This window comes from Chlorocebus sabaeus, chromosome 14, assembly GCF_047675955.1.
Source record: "Chlorocebus sabaeus isolate Y175 chromosome 14, mChlSab1.0.hap1, whole genome shotgun sequence".
NCBI classification, from domain to species: domain Eukaryota; kingdom Metazoa; phylum Chordata; class Mammalia; order Primates; family Cercopithecidae; genus Chlorocebus; species Chlorocebus sabaeus.
In genome coordinates, this window is record NC_132917.1 from 46,765,502 (window position 1) to 46,784,991 (window position 19,490).

General features: G+C 51.3%; 1 protein-coding gene across 8 annotated transcripts in view; it reads left to right on the top strand.

Annotated features, from left to right (window-relative positions):
• The window catches only part of TTC7A (tetratricopeptide repeat domain 7A), a 157,175-nt gene that overhangs the window by 55,772 nt on the left and 81,913 nt on the right, over nucleotides 1-19,490 (top strand). For all 8 annotated transcript variants that reach the window (XM_038006895.2, XM_073022952.1, XM_073022951.1 and 5 more), the window contains 3 exons: nucleotides 688-818; nucleotides 4,583-4,698; nucleotides 19,217-19,295. In XM_038006895.2, the coding sequence (XP_037862823.2) occupies nucleotides 688-818; nucleotides 4,583-4,698; nucleotides 19,217-19,295 (326 nt within the window). The remainder of the gene's footprint in view (nucleotides 1-687; nucleotides 819-4,582; nucleotides 4,699-19,216; nucleotides 19,296-19,490) is intronic.

A 19,490-nucleotide genomic window follows, 5' to 3' on the forward strand; every position in this document is an offset into this window, starting at 1 on the left:
GCATGAATGCCATGCAGAGGAGGGAGCAAGCAGGTGCAGGGTCTGCATGACTTGCCTTGGTGCCTTACCTAGCAGGTAGTCGAGCTGGCACCTTCGTGGGCAGAGCCAGGTTGTAAAGTGAGCATTGCTTCAAGATACTCTCCGGTTGGGAGAGAGTTCCTTCTCAGTCACACTTGAGGATGTGAATTGACTGTTATCTCTAGAGGCAGTCTCCTGGTGGGAAAGTTCTGGCTCTGGAGCTTCTAAGTCAGCACATGGATAAGCTTGCTGTGTAGGGAGTGTCTGGTGAAGGGAAGGTAAAGGTTTTGCATTTCTAAAGAGCTAAGTAGGAAGTGGGGAACAGGAAAAGGAAAGAGGAAAGAAAAAAATACGTTTTTTTAAAAAACCTCCTTTTGCTTAGAAAAATGGGGATACTCCATTACAGAGGAGGGGTGAGGAGTGGCTTCCCGGGGAGTTGGGCTGGGGTGATGCAATGTGATTCCCCACGTGCTGTCCCATCGCTTACTCCCAGCCACTGCTAACACCACCGTCGCTTCAGCTTCCTTCTCCCCTCCGCAGACCTCCGCCTCCTCCTGGCTGCACCAGAGTGTGTGCCCCCTCGGATGAGCCCACCCTGGGCCCATGGGGAGGGCCTGGAGTCAGGGGGCCCGAGCAGGGCAGGTCTGAGGCGCCCTCTTCCTCCTGCAGGCCTCTCTCTGGAACGCCTACCCAACTCCATCGCTTCCCGCTTCCGCCTGACGGAGAGGGAGGAGGAAGTGATCACCTGTTTTGAGAGGGCATCCTGGATCGCTCAGGTGTTCCTGCAGGAATTGGAGAAGGTGAGCTGGAAATAACACCGTGGTAGGAGCTGCTGTCTATTGAGCACCTGTATCTACAGATCCCACTAAACCCATAGGTCACCTGCGTGCTAATTAGAAGGCACCTTCTCTGTCCCCCAAAGAACTCTACTTCATAGGTTGGAGAACTCATTATAGTATACTGATTCCACTAGAATGAGACTCTTTACTGGAAAGTAGTTTAATAGATAGATGAGTCCATGCCATCTGCTAGGCACCAGGAACTCCTTGGTGAGCTCATCTTGCAGCACCAAACATGACAGCCCTGTTTGTATCCATTACCTTGTTGACTCCTCACAGCCACCCCTGAGGTGGGTGTTGTACTTATCCCTGTTTAATAGATGAGCTTTAGGAGATTGAATCATTTGCTCACCATTCGTTCCCTGGCAGGGGTGGAGTCCGCCTGGGTCTTGCAGCTGGACATCCTTCCCTGCTCTCCGTGTCCCAGAAGCTCCTCCCTGGATCCTGTGGGGAAGCAGGATCTTGGGATTCCTTCTCCAAGCCTTTCAGAGGCTGGTGAAAGAGCTGGTCACCAGGGCCCTGGCAGTTTTCAGATCTCCCTCCCTCTCCATTCCCTTTGGTGGGTCTGGGTTAACTGTCTGCAGGGTGTCAAGTACAGGTGGTAGCAGCGTTTGTGGTAAGTATCCCAGCCCTTCCCCTTCTGGGAGGCTCTGGTTTATTTATTTTTTTTTGCTTTTAATTTTTATGCATTTTATTAATTATTATTTTTTAGATGGATTCTTGCTCTGTCACCCAGGCTGGAGTTCAGTGGCACGATCTCAGCTCACTGCAACCTCCGCCTCTGGGTTCAAGTGATTCTTCTGCCTCAGCCTCTTGAGTAGCTGGAACTATAGGCATCTGCCACCATTTTTGTATTTTTAGTAGAGACATGGTTTTCACCATGTTGGCCAGGCAGGGTTTCACCATGTTGGCCAGGCTGACCTCAGGTGATCTGCCTGCCTCAGTCTCCCAAAGTTCTGGGATTATAGGCCCGTGCCCGGCCTCCGTTTTATTCTTTTTCCCTCCACATCTTAATACTATGCCATGAGGGGTCCTTAGTTCAATGCTAAGGGGACAGGAAACTATTCAACAGAGATCCTGCTAGCCCTTCTTGAGTGCCTGCTTTTGTGTCAGACACAACTCCAAGCACTTTACATTCATTCTGTGATTTAACCCTCACACTGACTGGATGAAATAGGCCCTGTTGAGGAGGAGTTAGCCTGCCAGAGCTTACCTCATTAATAAGTGGTATTGGCAGGATTTGAACCCAGGGAGTGTGGCTCTGAATGCTCGCAGGGAAGATATTGGGGGTGATGCTTAGGTATGCTGTGGAGTAGATATTTAACATGTTAGATGGAAGGTTCTAGAGCAGAGTAGATTAGGGTTGGTGCCCTGAAGGAGGAGGTGGTCATGGACTGAGAGACTTAGAGCCCAGGAGACACTTGCACCTCACCTGCCTTGGCAGATGCCAAAATGTCAGTCCGGTACCCATTTTTGTGATGGGCCATTTTGGAGGAGTCTACCCCAGGCCAGGTCATTTCCCCTAGAGCAGGATTCTCAACCTCAGTGCTGTTGATATTTGGGACTGGAGAATTCTTTGTTGGTGGTGGGGGCGGGGGGCTGCCGTGTATATTATAGGATATTTAGCAGCATCCGTGGCCTCTCCCCACTATGCCAGTAGCACTATCCCCCTCGTGTGACAACCAAAAATGTCTTCAGTTACTGACAACTGTCCCCTGAGGGCAAAGTCACCCCCCTGCTGACAGCCACTGCTCTAGAAGATGTCTCCTTGATTGGACTTCAGGAGGAAAGGAGAAGTGACTGATGGGCTCAGCAAATCTAGGACTTGAGTGCCTGTTCTCTGGCAGAGGCCACTTAGAGACTCAGCATGGTTGAGCTGACCTCCACCAAAGAGGAATGGGTCACTGCTAGACAGTAGTAGTGTTTTAGGAGTTTTTCATGTTTGCATTGCATGTGGTTGGGAGGAAACTTTCATGGAAGAGATAACATCTGCTGCTCATCTGGAAGCCTAGGCTTTGGACTTTCAAAAGGGGATTAAGGGGATGAGCTATAGTGCCAGGCACTGTACTGTCCCTATCAAATGTCTGATGATGATGTCCAGGGCCGGAATCAGTGCCTGGTAGCAGTGGGCAGACAAATGGGGCCCTATAGTTGTTATCTTAAGTTGAGGGAGGGCAGGCCATAGAACCTTGTGCACCCTCAGAAATGCTGTGTGTCCCTCCTGAGACCTAGTCCTGACCTCTAAGGAACTAAGACCCTCTCTTAAATCTACTCTGAATTCTGAAAGAGGAGGCGGATGCCTCAGATTTTTTTCCCCTCAGATTAGACAAAGGAAATGGTATACAGAAGGCAGGCCAGTCTTGCTGGGCTGGAGGACCCTGTTAGGGCTGAGGCTTTTAAGCAACAGCTCAGTTAATGATGTAATTGTTCCTCAGCTTTTCCTGGAACCAGGGGGTGTCTCAGTTCTCTGGATGTTCTGATGTTCCATGCTTGTTTGACAGGGACAGTACAGTGCCTGGCAGGCACTCAGATGTTTGTGGAATGAATTAACTGATACATAGTGCAAATAGCCTGGAATCCGTTCCTGGCTAGGCTTGAGTTTGAGGTCCAGACTGACACCAGCTTTGTGACTTTATGCATTAAATTATTATTGATGGATTGATTGGGATAGAGTCTCACTCTTTTGCCCAGGATGGTCTGGAACTCCTGGCCTCAAGTGATTCTCTTGCCTCGGCCTCCCAAAGTGCTGGGATTACAGATGTGAGCCACCACGTCTAATTTACGCTTTTGACCTTAGACATTTTCTGAGCCTCAGTTTCCTCATCGATGAAATGCAAATAAAACCAGCCCTGTAGGACAGTTGTGAGACATAAATAAGATTTGGGCTTGGGTGGCGATTTTGTAAGAGTTTCATTTCCCCTTCTCTTTCCTTAACTGGAGGTGAGGTGTGGACAGCAGTGAGACTAAGGAGACAGCTCCTGTCCTGTGGGAGTGAAGTCTGGTAGGAGCTGAGGTTTGCATACACAGAACAGGGCAGCAATGCTGCATGAATTGGTCTCTCTACCACGTGCTCAGACAATGAGTGCTGTCTGGTTGAAGAGCGAGTGCTCAGCATGGCTCTGTACAGACAGGGAAGTCATCCTGCAGTAGGGGGTAAGAATGGAGAGGGGAACCTGACTGCGCTGGCTCTGCCACCACCCCTCAACCTGAGTGGCCTTGGGGCAGGAAGAGACCCTCTCTGTTCTCACCTGTGAAATGGAAATGATGACTGTTCCTGCTTAGTAGAGCTGCTCTAAGGACTAAGTGAGTTAATGAATTTAAAGCTCTGTGATTGTTGAATGAATATTAGGGGCTTAGTGTGGTGGCTCATGCCTATAATCTCATCACTTTAGGAGGCCGAGGTGGGAGGATTGCTTAAGCCCAGGAGTTCGAGATCAGCCTGGGCAATATAGTAAGACCCTGTTTCTTAAAAAAAAAAAAAAAAAAAAAAAAAAAAAAAAAAAAAAAAAACACAGGGCTTGTGGGCATCTAACAGTTGGATAGGGAGAGAATGCTTTAGACATATTTTGAGTTAAAGCAAGTGAGATGGAGCCTGGTCTGAGAATTGCAGCAATGTGCCCCTGAACAGCAGGGACTGGGATGGTGATGAGGCCACCTCCTCTTGCTGAGTGACCCCCTGCTTCAGAACTTTGAGACAATGGCTCTCTCTCTGTTCCCCTTCCCAGACCACAAATAACAGCACGTCGAGGCATCTGAAAGGCTGTCACCCGGTTGACTATGAGCTCACCTACTTCCTGGAAGCTGCCCTCCAGAGCGCCTATGTGAAAAACCTGAAGAAGGGGTAGGTCACTGGTAGTTGAATGAGTGTGGGAACAATTCCCCTGGGCTGAGACTTTTGACGTGGCCTTAAGGCTGCTCTCTCCCTCTTCTCTGGCCTGTGCACACATCCTCTCCCAGGAGGATCAGTGGGGACTGGCTTGTGTCACATCTTGTCAGACAGGAGTGTGCAGAGGCGTTCTCAGTGGGAAGGACCACGCTTCAGGAAGCCACGGAAGCAATAAAGCCTGTGTGTGCTCAGGGGAGACTGTCAAGAAGAGAAACAGGAATGGGCATCTCAAGAGGGTAGGGTAGAGGGCTGTTGAAAAAGCAAAGGATAGTGAGCTGGCCAGTGGATCTTGTTTTGTCCACTGTCGTCTGCGGTGTGGATGAAGTTATTTGGTTCCTCTGAGCCTCACGCTCCCCAAAAACCCAATGGGAAGGCAGATATCTGTTCATTCCAGCTTTTAAGGAGTGGTGAGGGATGAGGGAAAGTATGGTAGAGGTAAAGTTCTGGCGTCACACCAGGGCTGTGGCTGTCCCTGCTGACAAGGCAGCAGAAATGCTTGTTTTCCTGTGGGTTGTGTTGAGGTCCTTCGGAATACTGGCCTATCTGAGATCTAAGAGCCACAGTGCCTGGAATGCCTTCCGTAGGCTTTTGCTCCTGGGTCTCTTGAGTTCCCTCAGTATTTATTGATCATTACCTTTACCATCTTAGAAAAAGGGAAGTGGCAGGATAATAGGATCATCGTAGGGAGAAGGTCAGCAGTAAGACATATGAATAAAGATCTCTGTGACATGAATAAGTTTAAGGAAAAGTGCTGTGCCTTGAGACGCATATGCAGATATCTCCATAAACCTTTTTAGTGCATAAAGAGCAGCATTGCGCTAGCACATCCCACCTTCAGCCCTAAGGCGGTTTTCTCCTTTCTCAGTAAACAACATACAATCGAGTTTTACACCTCGATGCTCCATTGCCCAGGGACGGGCAGGAGACAGATGCTTTTCTCTATCTCAACTGCCAAGAGGCCTTCTTTCCTCTTATATTAATCCTCCTCAGCACAGACCCTTCACGGGTGTCAGGCTGGGGGACGATAGGTCTTTCCCTTCCCACGAGGCCATATTTCAGACTATCACACGGGGAGCAACCTTGGACAATACCTAGTTTTCCTAGGCAGAGGTCCCTGCGACCTTTGGCAGTGAACGTGTCCCTGGGTACGTGAGATTAAGAGAATAGTGATGACTTTTCACAAGCATACTGCCTTCAGGCACTTGTTTAACAAAGCACATCCTGCACAGCCCAAAATCCGTTAAACTTTGAGTCACCACAGCACATGTCTCTTGCAAGGACAAGGTTGGGAGTAGGGTCACCGATTAACAGCATCTCAAATACAGAACAAAATGGAGTGTCTTATGTCTATTTCTTTCTGTATAGACACAGTAACAGTCTGATCTCTCTTTCTTTTCGCCACAACTTGTTTAGTAGAATAAAGCAAACTTACTGTTTTCTTCTACCTGATACTCTCTCTCTTTTTTTTTTTTTAAAGACAGATCTTGCTCTGACATCCAGGCTGGAGTGCAATGGTGTGATCTCAGCTCACTGCAACTCCCGCCTTCTGGGCTCAGGTGATCTTCCCACCTTAGCCTCCTGAGTAGCTGGGACGACAGGCATGCACCATCACACCTGGCTAATTTTTTGTATTTTTTGTAGAGAGGGAGTTGCACTTTGTTGCCCAGGCTGGTCTCAAACTCTTGGACTCAAGTGATCTCCTGCCTCAGCCTCCTAAAGTGCTGGGATTACAGGCGTGAGCCACTGTGCCTGGCCCTACTTTATACTCAGTACAACACAGGTCATTTCTGTGACCAAATGTGGGGTTTTTTTCCCCCACTCACAACCAGTTCTCTGACACCAGCTGGGTTTCCTACAATTAAATTCACCTCTGATGCTTGATCTGGGCCCTGGCAGGGGCAGGGGAAATGGAAGGGGTCTGGGAGGGGCACAGAGGCTCAGTCCCTTGAGAGACTGCCTTCCATAGCAGACACCAGTCACAAGTAGCAGGTCCCCAGATTACCAGCAACTTCTGTCTGAATTGGCTACAAACAGACAGAAGTTGGTTCCATAAGTTGCAGAGGAGCTCATGGAACCCAGGAGAGCAGTTTACTTGCTAGATGACTGGTGTACAGTACCACATAAAATGGTACAGCCTAGCCAGGTGGAAGAGGTGCATAGGGTTAGGTATGCGGAAGGCATGCGGAGCATCCAGGCCCCCTCCGGATGCACCACTGCTGCATGTCCAGCAACCTGGAAGCTCTCCAAGCCCTGTGCTTTTGGGTTTTTATGGCTGCTCCATTATGTAGGCATGTTGTATTAAATCACTGGCCACTGGTGATCACCTCAACCTTCAGCCCCTCTCTGGCCCCTGACAGAAAAAATTTGCTGATCTATCCCCCAACTTTAAATAGTCACTTTTAATATTTTGATACATGTCTTTCATGTTTTTCTATGCATAGATACACAGATGTTTTTTTTTTTCAACAACCACCACAAAATAGTATCCTAGAGGACACACTGCTTGTAGCTTGCTCTTTCCACCCAGGCTTGGCTGTGAGCCTCTTTCCTTCCTGCTTATCTCCCTTCCCCACAAAGTTGCTTGATGTGGGGGTCGAGGAGGAGGTGGGCCAAGTCCACTCCTGCAGGTGGGCTCAGGGCTATGTGGGGCTGGGCACATAGTGGACTTGTGGCAGGTCAGGCTTGATCTGGGCCCTGGTGGGGACAGGGGAAATGGGAGGAGTCTGGGAGGGGCAAAGAGGGTGGGATGAGGCTGAGGATTGTAGGACAGCAGGAATCTGCAGGAGAGGGTCCATGGCCAAATAAGTTTGGGAAACAATGGATTGGAGACCTCTGAGACTCTCTAGAACTGGAGCCTGAAGGTGAGTCATGCATCTCCAGGAGGCAGCAAAGGCCTGTGAAGCTGCTGGCTGTTCGATGTGGTGCCCTTGTCTGGAATGGGTCTCCAGGTGCTCTGGGACTGCCAGGGGAGCATTCTGACCAAAGCACACAGGTCTGGCCCAGGCAGCTTTTCCATCTAGCAGGTATCCCTGCCCAACAGAGCTGAATATCAGTAACCTTAAGCTTGAGTTCTCAATTGGCTGGAAGAGAAGGAGGTGGAGTTGTTTGTCCAGAATGTGGAACAGGCCATGGTGACGTCACTTCCAGGAGGCAGTGGCTGTGATGACTGCAGTAGGCAGGTGGACCTGGGCCTTGGGGAGGCAGACCTGCCCTAGCAGGACCATTGGCCCAGGGGAGGCCTATGTCCTCTTCCTTCTCTTTCTCTCCACCCTGCCCTTGCTGTTGTGGGGGCAGGAACTGCACGTCCTTATCTTCCAAATGGAAAGATTAGGGTGGAAGGAGCCGTGAGCAGTGGCTCACATATGTAATCCCAGCACTTTGGGAGGCTGAGGCGGGAGGATCGCCTGAGTCCAGGAGTTTGAGGCCAGCCTGGGCAACATAGGGAGACTTTGTCTCTACAAAAAATAAACAAAATGGGCCAGGCTTAGTGGCATGCGCCTGTAGTCTCAGCTACTTGGGAGGCTGAGGTGGGAGGATCATCTGAGCCTGGGAGGCGGAGGTTTCCATGAGCTGTGATTGTGCCACTGCACTATAGCCTGAGTAGCAGAGTGAGACCCTGTGTCAAGAAAAAAAAAAAAAAAAAAGAATAGGTTGGAAGGGCCCCTTCCAACTGGGAAACAGGCTGCTTCTCTTTCTCTCCTCATGCCTGGCAGACAGGAGAGTAAGAAGCACAGCTGTGGAGTCAGCACCCCTGGGAGTGAATCCCAGCTCTTATGACAAGCATGTGTGTGCATGGGCAAGTCCCTTGAGCTCTCTGAACCTCTGCTTTCCTTACCTGTAAGGTGGTGGTGAGGACCATGCCTGCCTTCTCATAGCGTTGTTGTGGGGATCATATTATATGTGAACACCCACCCACCCACCCACCAGGGTGCCTGGTAGATCACAGCTGCCTAGAATTCATGCCTGTAATTCCACAGCTTTGGGAGGCCGTGGTGGGAGGATTGCTGGAGCCCACAAGTTTGAGTCCAGCCTGGACAACATAGTGAGACCGTCTCTACAAAAAAAATTATTTTTAATTAGCTGGACATCGTGGTGTGCACCTGTGGTCCTAGCTGCTCGGAAGGCTGAGATAGGAAGGTTGCTTGAGCCCAGGAGATCGAGGCTGCAGTGAGCCATGATGACGCCATTGCACTTCAGCCTGGGCAACACAGCAAGACCCTGTCTCAAAAAAAAAAAAATACAAATAAAGGAAAAGAAAAGGAAAATCAAAGCCAGTATTATCATTTGTTTTTATTATTTTTGTGTAGTCCATAGCTAGACAGGCTGCTGGCCCAAACATGAGCCACCTTTTGTTTTCTTTCTGTAATTTCTCAAGTGGTAGGCCAGGGAGGTGGTGGTGTCTCTGTTTGGAATGTGTGACTGTGGAGGCTGGGAGAGAAGGCAGTTCACCCGCAAGGGTAGGACCCACTGTGGAGTCCTGGGCTCCTTGAACCACCTGTGCCAGAGGTGGGGCTGAGGACAGCCCAGGGGCACTGAGAAGTGCAGCTTCCTTGCTCCACCTCCACCATCTGCTTTTTTGATCCTTTTTTGGTTGCTGAGCTTTGGTTTCAGAGAAACAGTGGTCCGGAGTCCTAGTTCCTGTTTTCATGGCCCGGCAGTTGAAGCTGGAGACCACCACTCCCCCACGGCTGCTACTTGGAGCCCCCTTGTCTCCTTCTGCCAGTTGTGAGCTCCCAGGGATGAGTCTGGGGGACCCGAAGAGAGGTCGTCCTCAGCTCTGCCTGCGGGAGATTTGGGAGGAGCAGGGGTCACCATTCTAACTCCTCAGTAATTTATGATGAGGACCTGGGGCAGTTGTGCCTGTAAGGCAGAGGTGGCCTGCCACCTGTTTTTTTGTAAATAAACTTCTGTTAGAACACAGCCATGCCCATTCATTTACATATAATCTCACCACAGACTTGAGTAGCCGCATTTGGGACCTTATGGGAAAGTCTGTAAAATTTGCTGTCTTTATTTGCCCTTTAGAGAAAAACAGTTTGCTGGCCCCTGCACTACAGAGGTTAAGGAGTCCTCAATTCCTCCCTCCCAAGGACCTGCATAGGCACGAAGGCCAGAGGGGCTGTTCTTATCTATGAAAGCTTCCTGGAGTGGGGAGGGTGGGGAGGGGACAGTTCTAATTTCAATACTCCATCTCCTTCATTCATCCATTTCAGGGATATTTCTTAGGATAATGCATGCCCCTTAGGAAGTGCTAAATTCACACCAGGCACCTGCATATGTGTTAGTCCTGCCAGTATTCCCTGAGGGAAACGCCATAGTTAGCATCCCTGCTTCACAGATGGGAAATCGAGGCACAGGGAACAAAAGTGACTTGTCCTCAGTAGAGCCAGGATTCTGTGCGCAGGGCCCGCCCGGCTGACTTTCTTAGCTGGCGGTCTTATCTGATAGGCTACCTACCCACAGCAGGAATTCTGTTACTGAGCCCCTGGGCCACCACCCTTGGGGTGCTGCTAACCTAGTGTGGGTTCCCCAAGGATGCTCATGCCCTGCAGGTGCTATGTCCCAGCTTCTGGTGTGAAAACTTTGGTGGGTGCTCTCGCCATCTGGAGGAAGTAAGGGTGAGGCCCCGGGGGTGGAGGCTACTCTGTGGCCCTGAACAGGTTCCCCATCTGCCCCCTGTAGTTGGCTTCCTCCCCTCTAAGTGCTTCTGTTTGTCCATGTCCCAGAGGGTGCAAGGGTCCAGTGAGAGGGAAGGAATGCAAAACACCTGGAGTATTTTCACAGCTATTAACTTCCTCTCCATTGAGAGCCCCCCCACAGCCACCTGTAGGGGTTGCCTGCTCCCCTTCCCCACAGCTGAATTTTCTGCAGGTATGACTTTAAGGTGAACATCAAGGACAGCCAGGAGGGAAAGAGGGGAGAGAGACCAGCTTCTGCTGCGGGCCTGGCTGGACCATGTGTTTGGTGTACAGTGCTCTGGGAAGGCCAGGTGACCCCATTCACTAGTGAGGGAGGCTTGGAGAGGTTGAGTCACTTGCCCGAGCTCACCCACTGGGATTCCAGCTTCGAGCCTGAGCGGCCTGAAAACTCATGCCATTTCCAAATTTGGGGGCGTGGAAGGACAGCCTGGGGAGCGCATGGGTGTGTGGGAGAAGCCAGGGCCTGGTGATGGCTGGGAGCATAGAGCCGATCCACGGTGTGCTGACTCCCACCTCTCTGGGACCCTGAATCACCATTCTCAAAGGGTGTCTCCCCTTCTTGGGGGTGGTCCCGCCCTTCCCAGAGCCTGCTTCCCCTTCTGCACTCTGTGCTGAAGCCACGGGAGGGTTGTGGGTCTGTGTGTATGCAATGCAGCAGAAGCCACGGGAGGGTTGTGGGTCTGTGTGTATGCAATGCAGCAGAAGCCACGGGAGGGTTGTGGGTCTGTGTGTATGCAATGCAGCAGAAGCCACGGGAGGGTTGTGGGTCTGTGTGTATGCAATGCAGCAGAAGCCACGGGAGTGTTGTAGGTCTGTGTGTATGCAATGCAGCAGAAGCCACGGGAGTGTTGTGGGTCTGTGTGTATGCAATGCAGCAGAAGCCACGGGAGGGTTGTGGGTCTGTGTGTATGCAATGCAGCAGAAGCCACGGGAGGGTTGTGGGTCTGTGTGTATGCAATGCAGCAGTGGGCGGAGGGGTTGACTCACCATCACCCCCCAGAACGCCCAAGCAATTTCAGTCACTTTCTGTTGCGGTAGCTCCACCCCCTCCCTTCCTCTTCTTTCTTCCTGAGGCACACATTTTGGTCCTTACAGCCAGGATCCTGGCTCCACCCCGCCCCAACCTCACCACCCTGAAGAGGGGTAGAAATTGAGTCATCATTTCTTTTCAAGGAAACAGCCCAAACATTTGAAAGTCTTGAAAGTCTTGGCGTGTAAGTAGCAGTCCCAGGACACGTGGCCATTACTCAGCCCCTCTGTCTATTTCCTGTGGCCCATCCAGCCCAGAGGAGCTGGAGTTGCAGCCTGTGTGCCTGGCTGGGCTGTAAATAATTTCCGTGCGCCTTTCCTCATAATTGTGGCTAATATTTGTTGAATACTTACTCCATGCCAGGCTGAATGTGAATGCCTTTCTGTATAATCCTGTGAAGCAGGAACTAATAAAATCCCCATTTTACTGAAGAAAGGAGAGGTTAAGTAACTCGCCCAAAGTCGGAACTCACAAATGTAAACCCCATGAGCCTGGTGCTGAAGCTGGGTCTGTCCAGCCCACGGCACCACGGCATGTCTACATCAGTGAGCCTGTGTAGTACCACATTGTCCCTTGGGCACAGTGATATCCTCGTAGGTGAATCGTCAGTTCCAGTATTTTTTTAATATATTTGTTAGGAAGTTAAAAAATAATATAAAGATATCTTAGCCCAGGGTTGCTCAGCCTCAGCACTGTTGATATTTTGAGCCAGGTAACTTCATTGTGGGGCTCTCCTATACATTGTAGGTTTTAGCAACATCTCTGGCTTCCACCCACTAGATGCCAGGAACACCATCCCTCCACTTCCCCCACTGCCCCCACTCCCCCTGGCCAAAAGTGACACTGGAAATGGTTCCAGACATTGGCACATGCCCTGGGTGGGGGCACAGTTGCCCCCAGTTGAGAACCACTGTCTTAGCTTAAGGTGCTAGAAGCAGAATACCTGTCAGATACTGACATCAGCTCATCTGCATTAGGGCAGCTCTGAACGGTCTGTTAAAGGGCTGCGGAGTCAGGGCAGCATTTTCTGCTGGTTACATTCCATCCTGCCCGCCTGGGCTCTTGGGATGTTTGGGAAGCAGGGAGAAACCCTTCTCGGTGTTCAGGGAGCTCACTACCCCATGAGGGGAGTCAGGTTTAGGTGATGAAGCCCAGAGAAAGGCCCTCAGTTCCTGTCCCGGGTTGCCTCCGAGTGCCTGCTATGGGCCAGACGCCCGGCCCTCACTGCGGGGTTCAAGCTGTGGCCAGGAGGAGGTCCCCTCCCGTGGTGGAGTGACCATCCCAGAGGGGAGCCTGTGGTGGAAACGGTCAGGCAGTGCTCTGTGCTGGGAGGGAAAGAGCAGAGAGGTGGGGGTGCTGCCTGGGCTGGGGTGGACCCTGAAGGTGTCTGAGGAGCAGTTCACCCCAAGGGGCCAAGAGTGGAGCAGAGGTGCTGCAGTTCCTCAGGGGCCCAGGGAGAGGGAGAGATGGTGGAGCGTGCCTCCTGCTTGAGCTCATTCCCACATGGGCCTGGGTGGACCCAGCTGCCAGCGAGCCTAAGGAGACCCTGCTGAGAACAGGGTGGAGCTAGATGGCCACAGGCAGTGTCCCCCCCCAGAGTTCAGCTTATCCCTCCCATTGAGGACTTGACCTAATTTAAAGAGTGTGCTGTTGTCCACTGTGTATGGTGGGTGGCAATTGCTGGACCCCAGACGCTTTCCTTGGAGCTTCAGGAAAGCCTGAGCCTCCCCTTCTCTGGCTAAGCCTGAGACTGCTACTCAGTTCCACATCAGGATGTCTGAGGGATGTTAATTTCCTCCAGGAGCCTTGCCCTATTGATTCAGCGGCTGATTCCCCCAGATGGCTCTTGCCCCTTGCTCTGTGGCTGATGACAGGGTTCCTAATTGAGCTAGAACTGAAGGCACAGGCCTGAAAGGGCCATCAGGAATTAGGAGGCCCCAGTGCAAAGGAGCCAGCGCTGGGTGGGGGTGGAGGGCATCTCTTTCCCTTACCACCACTAGAGGGCAGCCGTGGACTCTGTTTGGAGCCTCGCCCCAGGCAGTTCGGCCACCTGGTTGCCAGGAGGGGGCACCTTTCTGACATGTTTTTTTGGGAGGTGGGCAATGGCCGCTGGGCCCAGGGCTCAAACTATAGGGGAGGCTCCAGAAATAAGCTTGGTTTTGTTTTACATGAAACTGCTCCAGGGGTGAAGCAGTGGGGGCCTGGAAGGGCAGGGGGGGACCTTTCAGTGCCAGGGAAGCTAGTTGTCCCTGTCAGTGGCTCTGACTGCACTAGGACGAGTGCCTGGGCATCTCCCAAGAACAAGAACATGAGCCGACTCTGTTCCTTTACCCAGAGTGGGCAACAGACCATTTCTCTCTGAGTTGGTTTTTCCCTTCCTTCCGCCTAGACCTGGCAGCAGCTATTCTTTGCCCTGGGCCCAGAGTGAGCTTGGTCCATGCACGTTGAACCAGGTGGGCTGTATGTTTTGTGCTTGTTCTTGTAATTTTTTTAAGTTTGTAAAGCAACATGTGCTCACTGCACCAAAATCAAACAATAGAGAAGGGAGTGGATGTGTTTTCTAAGGGAGTTCCCCAGGACTTTGGCAGGTTGTTCAGGCGTATGAAAGCACTGTCCCTTTCCGTGTGTGTGTGTGTGTGTGTGCGTGTGCGCGCTCCACCTTTCCAGCTGGATGCCAAGTTGGAGAGGCAGCAAAGGCACCTTAGAAAGCCCAGCCTGCTGTTTGCCATGACCCCCATGAGGGGTTCCATCAGTAATTTTGCCTTGTTCTAGCAGCCACCTGGTATCTGCAGGGCTAGGGGAGGACAGGAGTCAGACTGTTCTCACAAATCTGGGGTTCCGGGGCCACAGTCACCCAGCAGTGAATCCCGTTCTGAGAGCCTCCTGGTGCTCTGTGTCATGCTTTGGGGCACAGGGTAACCTCTGAGGCCCATTCCAGCCTCTCTGAATGCACAGCCTTTGTCCACTCTTAGCACCACCTCCTCAACCTTCCCCACTTCCATCCCCCACCTCACTAGAAAGGAAAGAGCCCGGCACCTGGACGACATCCTCAGTGCCACAGGAGGGAAATGTCACAGCCCTATTCTGGGCTGGGAGTGAAGAGGAATCCTCTGTTTGAAACAGAGAATTTGGGTCTGCAACAGGAGCGAACAGTTTGATGACCATTTGAACTTCACCTGACCTTGTCCCCTGATTCATCCGTTCAGCTGTTGGGATCTGCCAACTGGCTATGCTCTTCTGGGTCTTTGACCGGTAACCTTTCATACACAGTTAGCAGTACTGGCCCTGAAATGGGGACATCTGGCCAGGGCCATAGGCACTAGTATCTGTTTAGGTGCCATTCAGCCATCAGTTCCATGTAGTTTCTCATTCTCTGTTTCAGCTCAAACCCAGTCTTCCCCAAATATTTTTTCAACACTTACTGTATGGAAAACACTTGGCCAAGCTCTATTGTGAGCAGAGCTGATGACCAGGCACTTGGTAGGCAGCTGGCACTTTGTAAAGACTTGGCAAATTGAGTCCCAGGAGTTCTGGAGTTTACATGGTCAGGAAAAGAAAATGTAACCATGCTGGGTCAAGAGACAGGTGTTGTCTTTCTCAGAGGTCTCAGAGTGCAAAGAAAGGAAAATCTGAACCCCTTTGTGCCTGCCGTAAGCCTGCCTCTCCCTTTACATAAGTGACAGCCTGGAAAGGTAGGCATCTTCCAGGCTCTCTTTTTCCTGTTGGAACCTAGGGATTTATTTATTCAGTGATCATTTCTTGAGCACCTTCTATGCACCACACATTGTGCTGGTACTGGGATAATGAAGCCTACCTCCCTCACCAACCTCATGGGAAGCTGCACGGACTGAGTGAGGCAAAGGAAGGGCTCTGTGAAACGTGCAGCACTGCCTGCTGCCGCCTAGGGGCCTGGGGAGCTTGCCAGCCCCTTGCACATCCCACCTAGAGGCTCCCCTAAGGTGAGCCGTGTCCTTGACCCATCATCACACCCACATCTCTCTTTCTGTTACTGGCCAACCAGGCTTTCCTTGACTTGGAATAAATGGCTTCCTGGCTTCTCCCCACGCAGGCTGTTTCTGGGCCAGGGTTTGTTTGAGGCCCTGTTTGGATATTGTTAAAAGTGGGCAGCTTTGCTCAGAAAGGTCAGCATGAGAGACGAGAACAAAGAGATCTTTCAAGCTGGCCTCTGGCAGGGCAGCCAGGAATGGCTCGGAAAAGCCCCAGCTCCACCTGGCACTGGCAGCTTCAGAGCTGTGACGTGATTGCTCAGGCTCATGGCCATCTGCAGAGCCCTGGAGAAGCCCCATCGTGTGCCTTCTCATTTCTCAGAGGGGTAAGCTGAGGCAGAGGGGCATTCCCAGGTCAGTGTTAGCTGGGACCCCGGATCTCTCCCTGTACAGCCCTGGACACTGGGATCTCTGTAATTTTTTTTTTTTTTTCTTGAAGGGCATTCAATAAAAATTGGGATTTACCCAAAACATCCCTGAAGGTGATTATTTGGTTTGCTAAAGAATTCCTGGGAGCTTGTATACCAGAATCCCTTACAGATTTGAAAGTAGTAAAAAGACACAACTTTTAGACACAGAATCCTAAAATGCATAAGATGCAATGCTGATGTGCGGATTCCTTGAGAGAGAGAGAGTGTGTGTGTGTGTGTGTGTGTGTGTGTGTGTGTGTGTGTGTGTTTTGGAGGGGAGTCTGCGTTTCTCCCAAGCTTCCAGGTAATGCCAGTCTGCTGGTGCAAGAGCGTTGATGATGTAAAGGCTAAAGGCTGAGCTCATTCGGCAATGCAGAGAGAGGACAGTCCTTGCGGTGGAGTGGGAAGAAGGGGCCACAGTCATTCTTGGCTTTGGCCTCTTGGTAGCAGGTCCCAGGACCTGCCAGCCTCCTCTGGGCCACAGGGCCCTAGGCAGCCCGGGAGTCCAGCCCTCTTCAGCCTGCTGCTGTTGGGCCCAGCTGCCAGGGTTGTCTTAGACTGATATCCCAGAATCAGCCAGTTCTTTTCTCTTCCGGGAGCTCATGAGGTCTGTCTTTTTACTCAGTTTACTGCAGTCTGTCTTTTCCCTGTCTTCTGTTGGTGGCTGGTGCTGGGCTGTCCCCTAAGCTGGCCTGGCCTATGGGACCCTTCAGCTTTGTGACCACCTTCCTCCTACCAGCCCCCAGCCCCACAGAGGACAGAAGAACAGGCTTCCTGGTAGATAAACCAGGCCCAAGGACAGGCCCGGGCCCCCCACAGGAAGCTTCTTTGGTTCCACTGGGGCCTCTGTCTCGGGAAATAACCCAGAGCTGGGGAGCAGGCCATAGGCCCAGAGGTTGGGACTACAGGCACGGGCACCACCACAACCCAGCTAATTTTTGTAGTTTTAGTAGAGATGGGGTTTTTACCATGTTGGCCAGGCTTGTCTCGAACTACTGACCTCAAGTGATCTGCCAGCCTCAGCCTCCCAAAGTGCTGGGATTATAGGCGTGAGCCATCACACCTGGCCCACCCCAGAGTCCTTAATTCAGCAGGTCTGGGTGGGGGTCTCAGAATTTGCATTTCTAACAAGTCCCTGGGATACCGATGCTACTAGTCCAAGTACCACATTTTGAGGCTCTCTTGTCTGAATTATCATTTCTGTCCAGGTGTGGTAGTGGCTCATGCCTGTAATCCCAGCACTTTGGGAGGCTGAAGTGGGAGGATCACTTTAGTCCAGGAGTTCAAGACCAGGCTGGGCAACATAGCGAGACCTCATCTCTGCAAATAAATAAAATAAATTATCATTTCTTGGAGTGTGGGACGAGTACTTCTAGTGACATACAATGTGGTTTTAAGTGATGTGCACACTAACTTTTAAAAAATACTTCTGTTATTATTAAGGGAAGGTGAGTTATCTACTCACCTTAAAAGAAGAAGAAAGATATAAGGAAAAGTATGACATAAATAATAGTACTGGTGATAGGCAGCTAGTAGTAAACATGGTGAATGAGGTATGCAGTCTACAGAAGTCTGGGAGACACTGAGCTAAGTGAAGTCCTCATTTTACAGACCGTACCCAGACTTGATGGTCTCTAAGGAGGCTGAGGTTCCCTGTCCTGCTTGCCACTCCCAGGTCTTCAGAGCACTTGGCAGGCTAGGGAAGGTCATCGTGACTCTGATCCTACCCCAAGAGTCTCCATTCTCAACTCTGAAGACAAGGGTCTGTGTTGGTAATGTTGGTAGTTTGCATGGTTTTTGCTTGCATGTCCTGAGGCCAGAGCTTTCCAGAAGGCGAGGGACTTGATCTGCAAATGTGTCCTTTCATGGCTGCCAGGCCCCAAAGCCCCCAGGAGCCTGTTTTGTGCATGAAATTGAAGCAAGGGCTTATGTAACTTTCCTGGCTGCCAGTTTGGGCTGTTCACCCTCTGTAATCTTAATTTTTCTAAATTCGCTGCCCAGCACCCTCTGCTTTCCCTTGTGTGGTGTGATCCAGGGAACCCCCTGAGCGGATAAGCAGGGCAGCCCTCGCACTTTCCTGAGCATGTGCTATGTGGCAGGAGCTGCTGGGCGGAGCTTTAGGAACGTGGGAGTGATGTGCCTGGCCCTCAGGAGGCCACAGTGTGCAGTGGTCAGACCTGCAGGTGGAAAATGACCTTGAGAGGTTTTACTTGCTTCACAAGAGGAATTAACAGGCAGGGCAACATGGGGAGGGGTCTGGGGAGGCTTCGTGGAGGAGGTGACGTTGGAACTTGCTTTTGAAGGATGAAGTGGGGAAAGGCTGTGTAAGGCAGTGGAAGAAGCCAGTGCCGAGACTTGATATAGGGGATTGCGGTCGTTCAGACAGGACTTGCCCGAGTGCTGGGGGCTGAGGTGGGAGAAAGGTGAGGGGCAGACCCTACAGCCTCAGACGCTATGCTGAGGACCTAGACTGGATTCTGTGAGCCCTGGGACCACTATAGGGCTGGATTTGAGAGAATCCAGGTGACCTTCCTGCATCCACTAAACCCCCAAGGCGCAGTGGGAGCAGTTTTTCACATTGCAGGCCACAACCTGTTAGTGGGAATGCAAGATCTATTTAGTGGGCTGCAGCCAGCATGTTACAAAACGGAGGTAGAGGGAGAAGGAAAATGGAAAACCTCAGTGTTGATTGCACATCGGAGAGATGGGTATTGTGTCGAGAAACTTCGGTTTTATGTCAGGGAAGTGTGTGTGGATACTGGGTTGCAATGTGAGATGTATTTCTCACTATGGCTCACACTTTTAAAAGCTTTAAAACTATTGCAAGGCACAGAAGGCTGACTGGAAGTGGTGAGACTGGCTGGTGTGGTCATCAAGGCTCAAGGTGAGGCAGGCCAGCCTGGGGTCATGGTACTAGGGACAGAGAGGGGAGGATGGAATCCAGCATTGACCAGATACAGCAAGTGAAGCTGGAAAATTTGAGGCTGACTCAGGTCAGAAAGTCACCAGCCCAAGGCTCCTGGGCCAAGGTCACACCTTGTTTGAGATACTCAATCTTGGTACCCCTTTGGTGGTAAACTGGAAGCCCAAGTTGCTGGGGGGAAAGAGGGGAAGGGACTAGGGGAAAAGGGATCCTCCTTCCTTTTTGTTGATGTCCTGGGCCTCTAAAGTCCTGGTGTTACAACTCTAACTTTTTACTCCAGTTATCGAATGTGTTCAAATAAAACTCTAGCAGGCAGCTCCTCCTGGGATCTGCTGGTATGCTGAGAGCATCCTTCTTTGCGAGCTAGGCTGGTAACAACTCTACTTCTGCCATCCTCCCACCAGGAACATCGTGAAGGGCATGAGAGAGCTCCGGGAGGTGCTGCGGACTGTGGAGACCAAAGCAACTCAGAACTTCAAAGTGGTAATGTGGGGTGCCGGCGGTGCTGGCTTATTCAGGAGTCAGTTTTGGTGGGAGACAACAGAAGTCCTTGCAGGGAACCTCTGAAGCAGGGGTGGCAGTAGGTCTCCTGCCTGCTCATGGCAGAGGTTGGTAATCAATCTCAGCATCCTTTCCCACGCAGCCAGGGAGGTGCAGCCTCCTTCTCCCTGTAGCACC